This window comes from Manis pentadactyla, chromosome 11 (genome assembly GCF_030020395.1).
Source record: "Manis pentadactyla isolate mManPen7 chromosome 11, mManPen7.hap1, whole genome shotgun sequence".
NCBI lineage: Eukaryota > Metazoa > Chordata > Mammalia > Pholidota > Manidae > Manis > Manis pentadactyla.
This window is the reverse complement of record NC_080029.1, coordinates 123,976,731-123,991,114: the sequence shown is the minus strand read 5'-3', so window position 1 is coordinate 123,991,114 and position 14,384 is coordinate 123,976,731. Positions and strand designations below refer to the sequence as shown.

Below are 14,384 nucleotides of genomic sequence, written 5' to 3'. Positions count from 1 at the left end.
TCGCATAGATTTTGGAAGCCAGAGATCAGTGCACATCACAGAGGAGTTGCTAATAGATGAGACAGGTAATTGATTAATACTCGATGGAATCTTGTTGGGAAATTAAATTTCCTAGATTATTCAAGATTTATGAGGGAAAAAAAGAGTTTAGATGTGAAAGTAGGGGTCAATTTCCTGGAAGAAAAGGTGACCTTGGAAAGAAGCAGGGTTGACCTTGAACAAGTGTTGGAAATTGTCACATTTGTGTAGCTGAAAGCATACAGGTGTTAGGAGTCCAGCTAGGCCTGAATCCCAGTCTCAACTCTCCTACCTATTTTTAAACTTATTTATTATATATCCTTGGGTAAAATATTTACTCTGTGTGAGCAATTTCCTCACCTACAGTCTGAATTAGAAATCCCACACTTAAAGGGCCGCAAAGCCTCTACGATACCTCACACATCCTGGGAGCTCAAACATGGCAGCTATTGGTAATGCTTTGTCTGAACCACATTTATAACCAGAAATAGGGGAATTCACATAAACTCTTTGAGTTTGACAGAGTTGGTGGCAAGAAAATTATAAAAACTTGGACACTACATATTCTTATATCAAATACCTAAATATCAAGAATGACAATGGGCTCCAATTATTTTGCTTTTCACTACTAGGGTTTTCCTTCTCTACAAAATGTGGTATATTTTCTACCAGGAATTAATGGATGGTGTTGTGAGAACCAGTGCTATCCCATGGGCCCTGAGATTTAAATAACTTTAATATAGTTTATTTTTGATAAAGAAAAAATTTTTAAGAAATTTAGCCATTTTACCTGATGAGGTCCTGAACTTGACTGTTAAAAGCGTCACCTTGTGAGGGTTTGGTTTTCATTCCCTGTGTCGGTATTTTTGGTGTAGCTGGTCGGCTGTTTCCACGTGGTCGATTGGCAATCAGGCAGCCTAAAACCACGGTGCTGACTTTGAGAAGCCCAGTTGTCAAGCCTTCAAAAACTTGCTTATTTGTATTTCTTCCTAAAATAGCATTATTTTCATCTGGAACATAAGCCTATATGGAAAAAAATATACAGTAATACTGTTTCAATAAAACCACCAAAAATGGACAGAGAGGATTTGGAAAATTTCTGGAATCATAAGAAATTTTGAAATTCTAGAGGTGGTTATCTGAATGTTCAAGTATTGGTTCTGAAGTCAGACTGCTGGGGTCAAATCTCACCTGAGTGGCCTTGGGCAGGTGACTACTTCTAAGTTTCAGTTTTCTCATTTATAAAAGAGGGATAATAACAGTACCTACATCATAGGCTTCTTGTGAAGATTAAATGAGCTAATACATATAAAACATTTAACTCATGCCTAGGTATATAGTAAGTACACAACAAATATTTATTCAACTGAATAAATTATATTAAAAATTTGTCAGAGCTCAGAAAACAAATGTGGGTAAAATTGCAATTATTTCCAGAATCTCCTGCCTGGCCTTAGTGCATCTGCATATCAATAGGTGTTCCCAAGGGGTGGAGAAAGATAGTCCATCTCCATATCAATAGGTAATTACAAGGGCCAGCGAGGGCTCATCTGGACTGGAGAGGTTGTGTAGGGCCTCTTCTTCGGCAGCCAGGTCCTGAGAGACACGGGAGGGCAGAAGTGGACTGCTTGTAAGAAATAAACGGATTTCTCCCACTTTATCTCTCCCTTTGACTGATTTCAAAGGTTATTTTGCCCTGGGATTTTCCCTGAGGAGTTACAACGAACCAATTGGTAAACTAGCGTTGTTTCTTGTTAGAGTGAATTTTAAAAGCATCTAAATTCCTCTATTAGAATGAATTTTCATTTCTTATAACAAAATGGCAAAATAGTTTTTTCCTAATGCATGGGGTCAGTTTCATCTTTCTTTGCGTACAGTTTACAGGAAGTAACATGGCCAATGAAAGTTGGGACTACGAGTCAGAACCTGGGCTTGGGCTCTGGCTCTGCAGCTATAGGACCTTAGACCAGGTTCTCTAATCTTTCTGTGTCTGTTTCCTCAACTGTGAAATAAGGATAATCACAGTACCTAATGAATCAACATTCATAATTCCTTGGAACAATGTCTGGCACACAGGTGTTATCTGCTACTATACTTGCTTCTCTTACCTTGATTCCAACTGTTACCAGGAGTAAATATGACACTATGTGAACATTGGCTCTCACAGAGAAGGACGATTACAAGTAAAATGGCCAGCTAGGTAATTACCAGGCTGAGAGTTCTGTGCCTTGGCCTGTGATGCTACAGAAGGGCTCACTCTTCACAGAGGAAGGGCTGTCTCCTGAGGGCCTTACTACCAAGATAGGGACAGAGACAATAAACTAAGGGCAGGCAGGAAGGAAGGAGATCTGGACTTGGAATGAGATGGTTTTATATTAAAGTTCCAGTTCCTCCTCTAGCAGATTACATGACTTTAAGCAATAATTTCACATTTTTAAGCCTTGATTTCTGTAGCTGCCTACATGCTAGGACTACTGCAAAGTTCAAATAAGATGATGAATAGGAAACGCTTGGTAAACTATTATACGTCAGGAATGCACTTATTTAGTAACAACCAGCCTTTGCGTTATTCTCACTCTTGACTTGCACTAGCTCTATGAAAAGACACAAGAATAAACGAGCACTTTGACTCAAAAGGAGGATTTGTATAAACACAAGCAAATATTGCCTCTATTCTTTGTCATTAATTTAAACATTTCATTAAAGTCATTTTTCTGAGAATAGCCTTATTTACGACTGTTGACCACAAGTTATTTCTGACAACTGAGCCATTCCAAAGCCAAATTAACTATGTTAGAATATTTCTACAGTATCTTCTCCAATTATTTGATGGAAGTTTCCTGTGAAACTCTATAGTAGTTATAAAAGAGTCATGTAAGTTTCTTCAGATTATGACTAGCATAACCTAGCCTATCTCAATATAGAATTTGGTTCCAGGAGTGGAGTCTGAACCCAGGATTTCTACATTTCAGGTTAGAACAAGCTAGGTTATGCTGTAGTGAACTAGTTCTCAAAAACTTCAGTGGCTTTATAATAAAGCTTTATTTTTCACTCAAACGACAGGCCCATCTCAGACTGGCTGGGCTCTGCTTTGCTTCCTGCCCTCACTCGGGAGCCCTGGTGGCAAGGCAACTACCATTTAGAGCAACACTGCCCATCAGAAGTTTCCGAGGTGTTCAAAATGTTTCAATTCACATTGTTGTGTATCTGTACTAGTCATGCAGCTACTGAGTGCTTGAAATGTAGTTAATGTGACTCAGGGTCTGAATTTTTAATTTAAATTTAAATAGTAGTTAGTGTATTGGTTAGTACAGAGAACTGCTGGTCACAACAGCAGAGAGGAAAAAAGATCTCTTCTGTCAACATTAAATGTGTTACCTGGAAGTGACATGCATCACTCTGCTCACACTTATTGGCCAGAACTAATCATAGAGTCCAGCCCAACCACAAGAAAGCCAAGAAATGTCATCCTACTATGTACTTGGAAAGAGAGGGAGAATCAGAATATACGGTCCACAGGCCTTATTTCTTCTATTATGACTATACAGGTATTCACAGCTAAGCTATTTAGTAAGTGATGATTATATTTACTTCCTTGTACCAATTTTTGTTTCCACTCAGTAACTTTTTTCACATTTCAGAAGCTGAATTTCTTTTTTATGTGTTAGGAATTCACAGTCAACCTTTCTGGTTAGATGGAATTTCCTCTCAGGTTCAAACACCTCAGGGATTGTCGATTCTTCTCCCTCACAATGGAGACATTCTTCCTGAAATGTGCCACCTTCCTGCTCCATTCTGGACCTCTCATTTTGAAACTGCCCTTTATCTTCAGCCTAAGAATTCCTTCCACCCCTCCCCAAGTTAGATTCTGTTACTTCTTGGATTTCATATATTCCTTATCTTCCCATGTAATTCTTTTTGTTGTAGGACATATTCCAAAGACTTCCCAAGGAAGGATGCATGGGAATAAAAATTTTGAGACCCTATGAGTCTGAAAATATCTTTATTCCATCCTTATACTTGACTGGGAGTTTGACTAGATAGAGAATTCATGGTTGGGACTCATTTTCCTTCAGAGTTTTGCAGGCCTGCCCCACTGTTTTCTACTTCAAGCACTGTTGTTGAGAAGTCCAATCTAATTCCTAATGTTTTTGTACATGACCTGTTTTATCCTCTCTGGAAACTTTCAGAAACTTTTGAAATCCTTGATTTTCTGTCTTGGTTCTTCATTTTTTGTGTGAAAAACTAAGTGGTTTGTGCAATCTGGAAACCATGCATTTCACTTTTGGGGAAATTTCTTACATTATTTCTTTGCTGATTTCTTTCATCTTCTCTGTTGGATTTTGGTCCTCAACTGAGCCTGTAATTTCCCTGTTTTTCCTCAGCTTTTCATTCCTTTGTATTTTATCTCTTAGGGGATTTGCAATCTTAACTTTATTTTTCCAGTCTAAACTTTGATTTTTTAAATTTCATTAATTTTATTAAAAAATTTCAGGAGCTGTTTTTTGCTCCCTGTATGTTTTGCTTTTATAGTTTTGGTTTGGTTTCATTTATACAAAATATTCTCACCTCTGTAAAATTATACTTTTTAAAAAGTTTTGTTCCCTGAATGAAATGTATTTCCTTAAGGTTCTTCCTATTTCAGGTTGGACACTTTCCTTAAATATATGGCAATTTGGGCTTTCTGTTCATACTTAAGATTGATGCACAGATACACCCATCAGTGTGCCGTGATCTTGATCCAGTCATAAGCTGGACACATACTCTGTGTGAGGGGCTCAGGGTGTGTGACTAGGCAGACACCCAGTCTTTTCCACTGAGGAATCCCAACTATCAGTGTTTACAGGCCTGTTTTCCTGGGGAAGTTAAGTTGCACAGGAATGGAATCCTATAACCTCTAGTCCTGGAGTGTATAACATGGCCTGCTCATTTTCTCAGTTTCACAGAAGGGGGCTGAATGTCTCTTTGTTAAAGGAAGGGCTTTTCACTTAATCATTTTGTATTTGTATGATTTTTGTATGTATGCTGTACCTGGTGTCCCATGTCCTGAGCGACTCTGGTCCAACCTCCCACCATCTGCCAGGGATGGCAGGGCAATCACTTGGCTGTACATGTAGCACATGGGATCTGGGGCACCTAAACTGCCTCCTACATGAGCTTTCAACCAATCCAACTCTTTCTAGCCCCACTTGTATTTCCAGTTCCTTAGATACCTGGTAACTCTAATTCTTTAGCTTTCTAGGGTTCTTTGGCAAAAATTTTCTTCTGTCATTTTTCCTTCAGCTACTTTAGGTTTTAGCTTTTACGGAGCTGTCTTTCAATCACCTGTTCTTCAGATGAAAAAAAAATACATTAGCTTTCTTTTCCTTCTCATTTTCTTTGTCTTTGAGGGTTCAGGGCTTTGTCTGTTTACTATAATATTAGTGGGGCCTCCAGACAGAGAATGTAACTGCATGGGTTCAACTGGCCACATTTTAAAATTATCTCAATAAATCCCCTAAAGACATAACTTTCTTATTCTTTTACACACTACAAAAAGCATATGAGAAATACATTTCTGGGTAATGTCAGGGCTCTTCACTAATCACAAATTTTCATATTCTTTTCTTTTCAAAAACACTGCACTGATTTGTATCATTAAATATTTCAAATAAAACACTATGCCTAACCAAGGAAGTGAAAGACCTATACTCTGAAACAAGACACTCATGAGATAAATTAAAGATACTAACAAATAGAAACACATCCACGCTCATGTATAGGAAGAATTAATACTTTCAAATGGCCATCCTGCCCAAAGCAAACTACAGATTCAATGCAATCCCTATCAAAATACATACAGCATTCTTCAACAAACTAGAGCAAATAGTTCTAAAATTCATATGGAACCACAAAAGTCCCTGAATAGCCAAAGCAATTCTGAGAAGGAAGAATAAGGTGGGGGGGATTACATTCCCCAACTTCAAGCTCTACTACAAAGCCACAGTGATCAAGACAATTTGGTACTGGCACAAGAATAGACCCATAGACCAATGGGACAGACTAAGAGAGCCCAGATATAAACCCAAGCATATATGGTCAATTAATATACGATATAGGAGCCATGGATATACAATGGGAAATTACAGCCTCTTCAACAACTGATGTTAGCAAAACTGGACAGCTACATGCAAGAGAATGAAACTGGATTACTGTCTAACCCCATACACAAAAGTAAACTCAAATGGATCAAAGACCTGAATGTTAAGTCATGAAACCATAAAGCTCTTAGAAGAAAACACAAGCAAAAATCTCTTGAATATAAACATGAGCAACTTTTTCCTGAATGCATCTCCTCGGGCAAGGGAAACAAAATAAAAAATGAACATAGGGGACTACATCATACTCAAAAGCTTCTGTACAGCAAAGGACATTATCAGTAAAACAAAAAGGCATCCTACAGTATGGGAGAATACATTTGTAAATGACATATCTGACAAGGGGTTAACATGCCTCAACATCCAAAAAGCAAATAACCCTGTTAAAAAATGGGCGGAGGATATGAACAGACACTTCTCCAAAGAAGAAATTCAGATGGCCAACAGGCACATGAAAAGATGCTCCACATCGCTAATTATCAGGGAAATGCAAATTAAAACCACAATGAGATATCACCTCACACTAGTTAGGATGGCCAATATAGAGAAGACTAAGAACAACAAATGCTGGTATGGATGTGGAGAAAGGGGAACCCTCCTACACTGCTGGTGGGAATGTAAATTGGTTCAACCATTGTGGAGAGCAGTATGGAGGTTCCTCAAAAAGCTCAAAATAGAAATACCATTTGACCCAGGAATTTCACCTCTAGGAATTTACCCTGAGAATGTAGGATCCGAGTTTCAAAAAGACACATGCACTCCTATGTTTATAGCAGCACTATTTACAATAGCCAAGAAATGGAAGCCACCTAAGTGTCCACCAGTAGATGAATAGATAAAGAAGATGTGGTACATATACACAATGGAATATTATTCAGCCATAAGAAGAAAACAAATCCAATCACTTCAACAACATGGATGGTGCTAGAAGGTATTATGCTCAGTGAAATAAGCCAGGCGGAGAAAGACAAGTACCAAATGATTTCACTCATCTGTGGAGTATAAGAACAAAGGAAAAACTGAAGGAACAAAACAGCAGCAGAATCACAGAACCCAAGAATGGACTAACAATTGCCAAGGAAAGGGACTGCGGAGGGTAGGTGGGAAGGGAGGGATAAGGGGACTAAGGGGCATTACGATCAGCACACATAACATGGGGGTGGCATGGGGAAGGCAGGATAGCACAGAGAAGGTAAGTAGTGACTCTATAGCACCTTACTACACTGATGGACAGTGACTGTAATGAGGTATGTGGTGGGGACTTGATAACGGGGGCAATCTAGTAACTACAGTGTTGCTCATGTGATTTTATATTAATACCAAAATAAAAAATAATAGTAACAACATAGGTAAAAAAAAAACACAACTCTATGCATATGTATTTAGCAATCTTTCACTTATCTACAAATATTGTATCCAGTAACTGCATCTTTTAAGAACATAATTGAGAATCAAGAAGTCAAAAAGACTTCTGAGATATCAAAATTAAAGTATTACTTGCTCATTTAACATTTGAGTATCTACCACATTCATGGTGAAGGGATCAGAGTGATGCTCTGCTTTTACCCAAAGGGTCTCTCAGACCCTGTGAACTCTGGGTTTTACAAATAACTGTAACAAGCTCATATTAGCTTATAGAAGAACAGAAAGAAAAATATGAAAGAGAAAAGCAATGTTCTTTTAGAGGCAGAAAGCAGCAAAATGTGACACTAACTCTGGAAGCACAAGAAAAGACAAATATAAGAACACAGAAGGCACTGCAATGTAAAACTAACATTACCTTTATTAGACTCAGTCATTTTTATTTCCTCTGAAATTAGTATTTACTACAAATCTGTGTAACTGCTTATGCTCAAAATGACAACCTTAAGATATTAAGAACAGGCTAAATTATGAGCCACACTTATGCAGGGGGTGGATGATGAAAAATAATGTTTATTAGATTTTTCCACTTTGCCTGATGCTATTTTCCTTATATCATCACAATTAGTTTTTAAAGATTAATAAATCAAAGTTCAGAGACATCAAACAACATGCCAAAGTTTCACAGCTAGGTAATAGAAGATCTGGGACTTGAACCTGAGTTTATTAGACTTTATAACTTTTTTTTTTTTTTAACTCCTGGCTGACTTTCTCCCATTGGGCATCTCTTTTATTGAAGATTATGAAAATCCTGGTGGAAGGAGGTGAAAATTGCTCACAGGCCAAACAATGCCCTTCTGATGTCTCTTCCATTAAAAAAAAAGAGAAAGGATTCCATAAGAGCTTTATTCTTGGCCAATGAACAAGAAAACATATTTAAGGCTTGCTGGGATAATTCTGGGTGAAATATACTAATCTTATTCAGAAACTGTAAATACACTGTGAAGACCAACTATCACTTCTTCATTGGCTCCAAGAAAATGAGCTCAATGTAAAGTGATCAGATATATATATATTTTTACACTATTTTTACATGATCTCTGTCCACAGCTGACAACTTTTGATTTTCTATTTCATTGGGGCTTCCTGGTTAATTTCAGAAACATCATTTTGGCAGTTTCTCATAAAGTAAACACAAACTGAAAACCATTTTTAATAATCTGGCAGTTATATGAAAAACCCTTGTGGCCTGCAGGAGCCAAGCTACTCTGGTTAGGCTTGACGTGGAGAATCCTGCGACCGCAGACCTGGATCTAAAGTATCTAAAGGCCTTCACTGCACTGTACAGTCTTTTACTTTCTCACTATGATTTCCTATTTTTCAGTAGTCTAAATTAGCCTTATGTTAATTCAATCATCCCATCACAGTTTTCCACAGAATCTTCTTTTTTTTCTAGTTTCCTCATTTAGTTTTGATTCTTTCACTGCTGAGAACAGAGAAATATACTTGCTTGTAATTTCTGGTGAAGTCTTTTCTTGTCTTATCAGGACATCGTTTTATTCAAAAGGTCACAGAAATTCTCCTCATCCTTCCATATAGATTTTTATTTGCCCTGGCTTTATTTTATAGCAATGCTTTAGTAAGAAACCAATGTTTCAGCTAGGAAAGAATTTCAAAATTAAACTGAGGTAAGAAGGGGGTCTCTTTTTAGGGAGACAAAAAGGCTTCTTTTTAGTCTTCAAAAATGGGATTTGATAAAAAAAAACTTGAAGGAGATATTTTATAAAACATCTATGCTCACATCTATACTATAAAGTTATTCTTTTCAGAGTAATACTCTGTAGTGTTGTCTTTTGTCTGGTTGGATATCATGGTTACTTGCCAGAGGTAAAATAATGCATTAGCAGCCTGCTCTCTTGGGATACTCAGTAGATGAAATGCATACCTAGACTTCTGATATGCACTCACAGACCAGCACTTGAATTTGACCTCTCTTCCAGCACAGTTGCTGAGCCAAGGGCACGCTGCAAGTTGAGGGGTCTGCCTTCAGAAAAGGTGTGCAAGCAACATCCTCCCCTCCCCTCTTCCCACTGTCCTGATCTATTGCACACCTGGCTTATCTGCTTCTGGGACACATTCCATCCTGGGGTGGGTGGTCTGTGGAGGGCAGGGGAAGGTTACCCTCCTAGCATGCAGCAGCGTTTATAGCTACCACCTGCTGGTATGCACCAGGCCTGGCCTGGAAAAAACAGAGCTATGTAACTTTTGGCTCTTCTGAATTGGTCACTTCTGAGGCAGAAATCTAAAACCACAATTTTGTTTCCATGGATGAAAGGTATTATTTCCTTTATTGTATTTCTTTCGAATATACTGGTGTGGTCATTATATTATTCTTATGTTAGCAGCAAATTACAAGTTGGTTTCACGAATATATCTTATTTCAAAAGTATCCTTCCTCTCAAAAGATAATTTGACCTTCAAATTTGCACATATTTCATAATTTCAGACCTAGAAAGAACTATACAATCAAATTTTTTCATTTTATATTTGAGGAAACCATGGTCCAGAGGAGCAAGAGCCTTTCCTGAGGATGAAGGTACCACCGGGATGGAGTAAGTGCTATGCTGCCTCTCTAAGCCGACTCCAAGGAGAGACCCAGTGTTCACAGGACCAAGCCCCAAAGGCAAAGAGACAAACTAATTCCCACCCCCCACCACGACCTCCTACCACCAAAGTGTTTCAAAAACTTTCTACATTCTTTTTTGCAATACAGAAAGATGCTTTTATTAGTATAAATCCTTCCTTCTGTAACATGATTCCATGAGAGAGAAAATTAACTTGGTAATCAGTGGTAATTCTATCCAACTAGCTTTTAGTATTGGGAAGTTTTGTTTATGTATTTCTAAGTGGTGCACAATGGTCAGAATATGAATTCAGTTCACTGAGAACCAACAGGAGGTTGCTTAGAAAGCTCCTGTCAAAACAGTGTAAGAGTATTGATTTAGAAAAAAAGGAAAAAAATGTGGAAGGGCTCCAGAAGCAGACACAGGTTTCTACATTGCTGGTACCATATTATTTTCTTTATTTTACTGTTGGCTGTGGGTTTGTCGTATATAGCCTTTATTATGTTGAGGTACATGCCCTCTGTTCCCATTTTGTTGAGAGTTTTATCATGAATGGATGCTGAATTTTGTCAAATGCTTTTTCAGCATCTATGGAGATGATCATGTGATTTTTGTCCTTCTTTTTGTTGATGTGGTGGATGATGTTGGATTTTTGAATGTTGTCCCATCCTTGCATCCCTGGAATAAATCCTACTTGATCATGATGGATGATCTTTTTGATGTATTTTTGAATACGGTTTGCTAATAGTTTGTTGAGTATTTTTGCATCTATGTTCATCAGGGATATTGGTCTGTAATTTTCTTTTTTTGTCGTGTTTTTGCCTGGTGTTGGTATTAGAGTGATGCTGGCCTCATAGAATGAGTTTGGAAATATTCCCTCCTCTTCTACTTTCTGGAAAACTTTAAGGAGGATGGGTATTAGGTCTTCACGAAATGTTTGATAAAATTCAGCAGTGAGGCCATCTGGTCCAGGGCTTTTGTTCTTAGGTAGTTTTTTGATTACCAATTCAATGTCCTTGCTGGTAACTGGTCTATTCAGATTTTCTGTTTTTTCCTAGGTGAGGCTTGGAAGGTTGTATTTTTCTAGGAAGTTGTTCATTTCTTCTGGATTATTCAGTTTGTTAGCATATAATTTTTCACAGTATTCTCTCATTGTATTTCTGTGGTGTCAGTAGTGATTTTTCCTTTCTCATTTCTGAATTTCTGATTCTGTTCATATGTGTAGACTCTTTTTTTCTTGATAAGTCTGGCTAGGGGTTTATCTATTTTGTTTATTTTCTGGAAGAACCAGCTCCTGTTTTCATTGATTGTTTCTATTGTGTTATTCTTCTTGATTTTACTTATTTCTGCTCTATTCTTTATCATGTCCCTCCTTCTACTGACTTTGGGCCTAATTTGTTCTTCTTTTTCTACTTTCATCATTTCACTGAATTTTAAATTTTTTATTATTATAGTTTTCAGTTCTAATATTTCAGTTTGGTTCATCTTTATATCTTCTATTTCTTTGCTAAGACGTTCTAGTTTTTCATCTGTTTAAGCATATTTGTAATTGCATACTGAAGCATTTTTATGATGCCTGCTTTAAATTCTTGTGGGAGTATTGCAACATCTGTTGGCTTCCTTTCTCATTCAGGTGTAAATTTCCCTGGTTCTTCCATGGTAAGTGCATTTGTATTATCTTTGACATTTTGGGTATTGTAAGAGTCTAGATCTAATTGAAATCTTGATTTTAGAAAGGCACTTCTGACACTGCTTAGAGGAGGGAGGGAGGGGCTGCCTTGTTCCTGTCAGGTAGGGACGGAAGTCCAGGCGCACTTGGCCTCACTGATACCCTTGGCAGGAAAAGGTGCCCTATTATTGTTGAGTAAGAGTAGGAATTCATGCTTCTCACTTATTTTTCCACTAATACCACCCTGGCTTGGAATGGGAAGGGAAAGGTAGCCTGTTACTGTTCCCCAAGTGGCCTCCACAGGAGGGCAGTGGAAACTGTTCCTACAGGAAATGGCGAGTCCGGGCACCCTGCTTGGCCCTTTGCAGCACCACTCTGTTGGAAGGCACTCATGGCACTGTGAGGACTGGCGCAAGCAACTTCTTGGAGTAGCTAATTCCTGAACTGAGTCTAACAGGAAGAAAAGAACTCAGCTTAGTGGGTGGTGGTGGTGTGAGTTAGTACTGAGTACATAAGAGGAAACAGCGTAAAAGAAGGCAAGACAGAGTGTGGACATTCAGGGAGCTACAGGTTGCTGGGTGTATCCAGAGCAGCAGGAAATGAGACTCTCAGATCGCACAGGCCTGGAATGCCTCATTAAGGAGTCTGGCTCTTAATCTTGAAGGTGATGGGTAAACCAATGAAGGGTTTATTTTAGAAAGAGGACTCTTATCACAGTGTGCAGGCTGTAATGGAAGGGGTTAAAACTACAGGCAGAGAAGGAAGCTACCATATTTCGACAAATAAGAGATGATGGGGAATGGAGAATAATCAGGTTAATTGCGTATTTGGAGAATGGGGAGAAAGGAGTGACTGGAGGGATGACTTAAAAATATTTCCTAGGTTTCTGGCTTAAGTGGAATGAATGCTATTAATCATGATGGGGAATACAGGAGAAGTAGGGAGGACAAGCCCCATTCTGGGCATGCTGAGTGTCAGGTATAATATACAGATGCTGATTTGGGATCATCGGTGTGTGGACAATAGCTGAAGCCGTAAACATAAACTGTCCACAAAGACTACACAGCTTGAGAGGAGGAGAAGTAAAATTCAAAAAGGAATCCTGGGAAACATCAATATTTGCAAAATGGCCTAAAGTCCAGAGGGAGATTTTATACAAACCAAGGGAGGGAAGATTTTCAACTTGGAAGTCACTGGTATTTCCGTAAAAGCACTTTTGAGTAGAATGGTGGGAGAAAAAGCCCAACTATGGTGGGTAGAAAGTGAACGCATCGTGTGGAAGTGAAGAGTGGATGTAGAAAGCTCTTTTTAAGATGCTTGAGACAGAAAGGGGTGGTAAGTATTATTAGAAGCCAGTGACTGTTATTTCTCTTTTTTTGGAAGTAGAATGATGACAGTAATACAATAAAGCTTGATGATGCTGGTGCTTTACAAATGAAAGCTTAATTTTTGGCAATTTGGACAAACACATGGAAAAATGAAACTGTTAGAAAAATATGAAAGTGCTATTATCAGGGTGGGTTATTTTATCCAACACAGAATCCAAAATTTCCCAAGTTAATAACAGGCAACAATAAGTACTTCTAAAAATTATGTCAGTTCCCCACAGAAATACAAAGAATTATTAGAGAATGCCACAAAAAACTATATGCTAACAAGCTGGAAAACCTAGAAGAAATGGACAACTTCCTAGAAAAATACAACCTTCCAAGGCCGACCAAGGAAGAAACAGAAAATCTAAACAAACCAATTAGAAGCAAAGAAATTGAAGCAGTAATCAAAAAACTACCTAAGAGCAAAACTTCCGAGCCAGAAGGATATACCGCAGAGTTCTATCAGACATACAGAGAAGACATAATACCCATTCTCCTTAAAGTTTTCCAAAAAATAGAAGAGGAGGGAATACTTCCAGACTCATTCTATGAAGCCAGCATCACCCTAATACCAAAACCAGGCAAAGACCCCACCAAAAAAGAAAATTAAAGACCAATATCCCTGATGAACATAGATGCAAAAATACTCAACAAAATATTAGCAAACCAAATTCAAAAGTACATCAAGAGGATCATACACCATGACCAAGGGGGATTCATTCCAGGGATGCAAGGATGGTTCAACATTTGAAAATCCATCAACATCATCCACCACATAAACAAAAAGAAGGACAAAAATCACATGATCATCTCCATAGAGGCTGAAAAAGCATTCGACAAAATTCAACATCCATTCACGTTAAAAACTCTCAGCAAAATGGGTATACAGGGCAAGTACCTCAACATAATAAAGGCCATATATGAAAAACCCACAGCCAACATCATACTGAACAGCGAGAAGCAGAAAGCATTTCCTCTAAGATTGGGAACAAGACAGGGATGCCCACTCTTCCCACTGTTATTCAACATAGTACTGGAGGTCCTAGCCATGGCAATTATACAAAACAAAGGAATACAAGGAATCCAGATCAGTAAAGAAGAAGTCAAATTGTCACTATTTGCAGGTGACATGATATTGTACATAAAAAACCCTAAAGACTCCACTCCAAAACTACTAGAACTGATATTGGAATACAGCAAA

The 14,384-nt window shown here is 38.1% G+C and overlaps 1 protein-coding gene across 5 annotated transcripts in view; it reads right to left on the bottom strand.

The window, feature by feature from the left end:
- SCAPER (S-phase cyclin A associated protein in the ER) overlaps positions 1–14,384 on the bottom strand; it is a 539,898-nt gene that overhangs the window by 69,316 nt on the left and 456,198 nt on the right. For all 5 annotated transcript variants that reach the window (XM_036907601.2, XM_036907605.2, XM_036907603.2 and 2 more), the window contains one exon: positions 809–1,041. In XM_036907601.2, the coding sequence (XP_036763496.2) occupies positions 809–1,041 (233 nt within the window). The remainder of the gene's footprint in view (positions 1–808; positions 1,042–14,384) is intronic.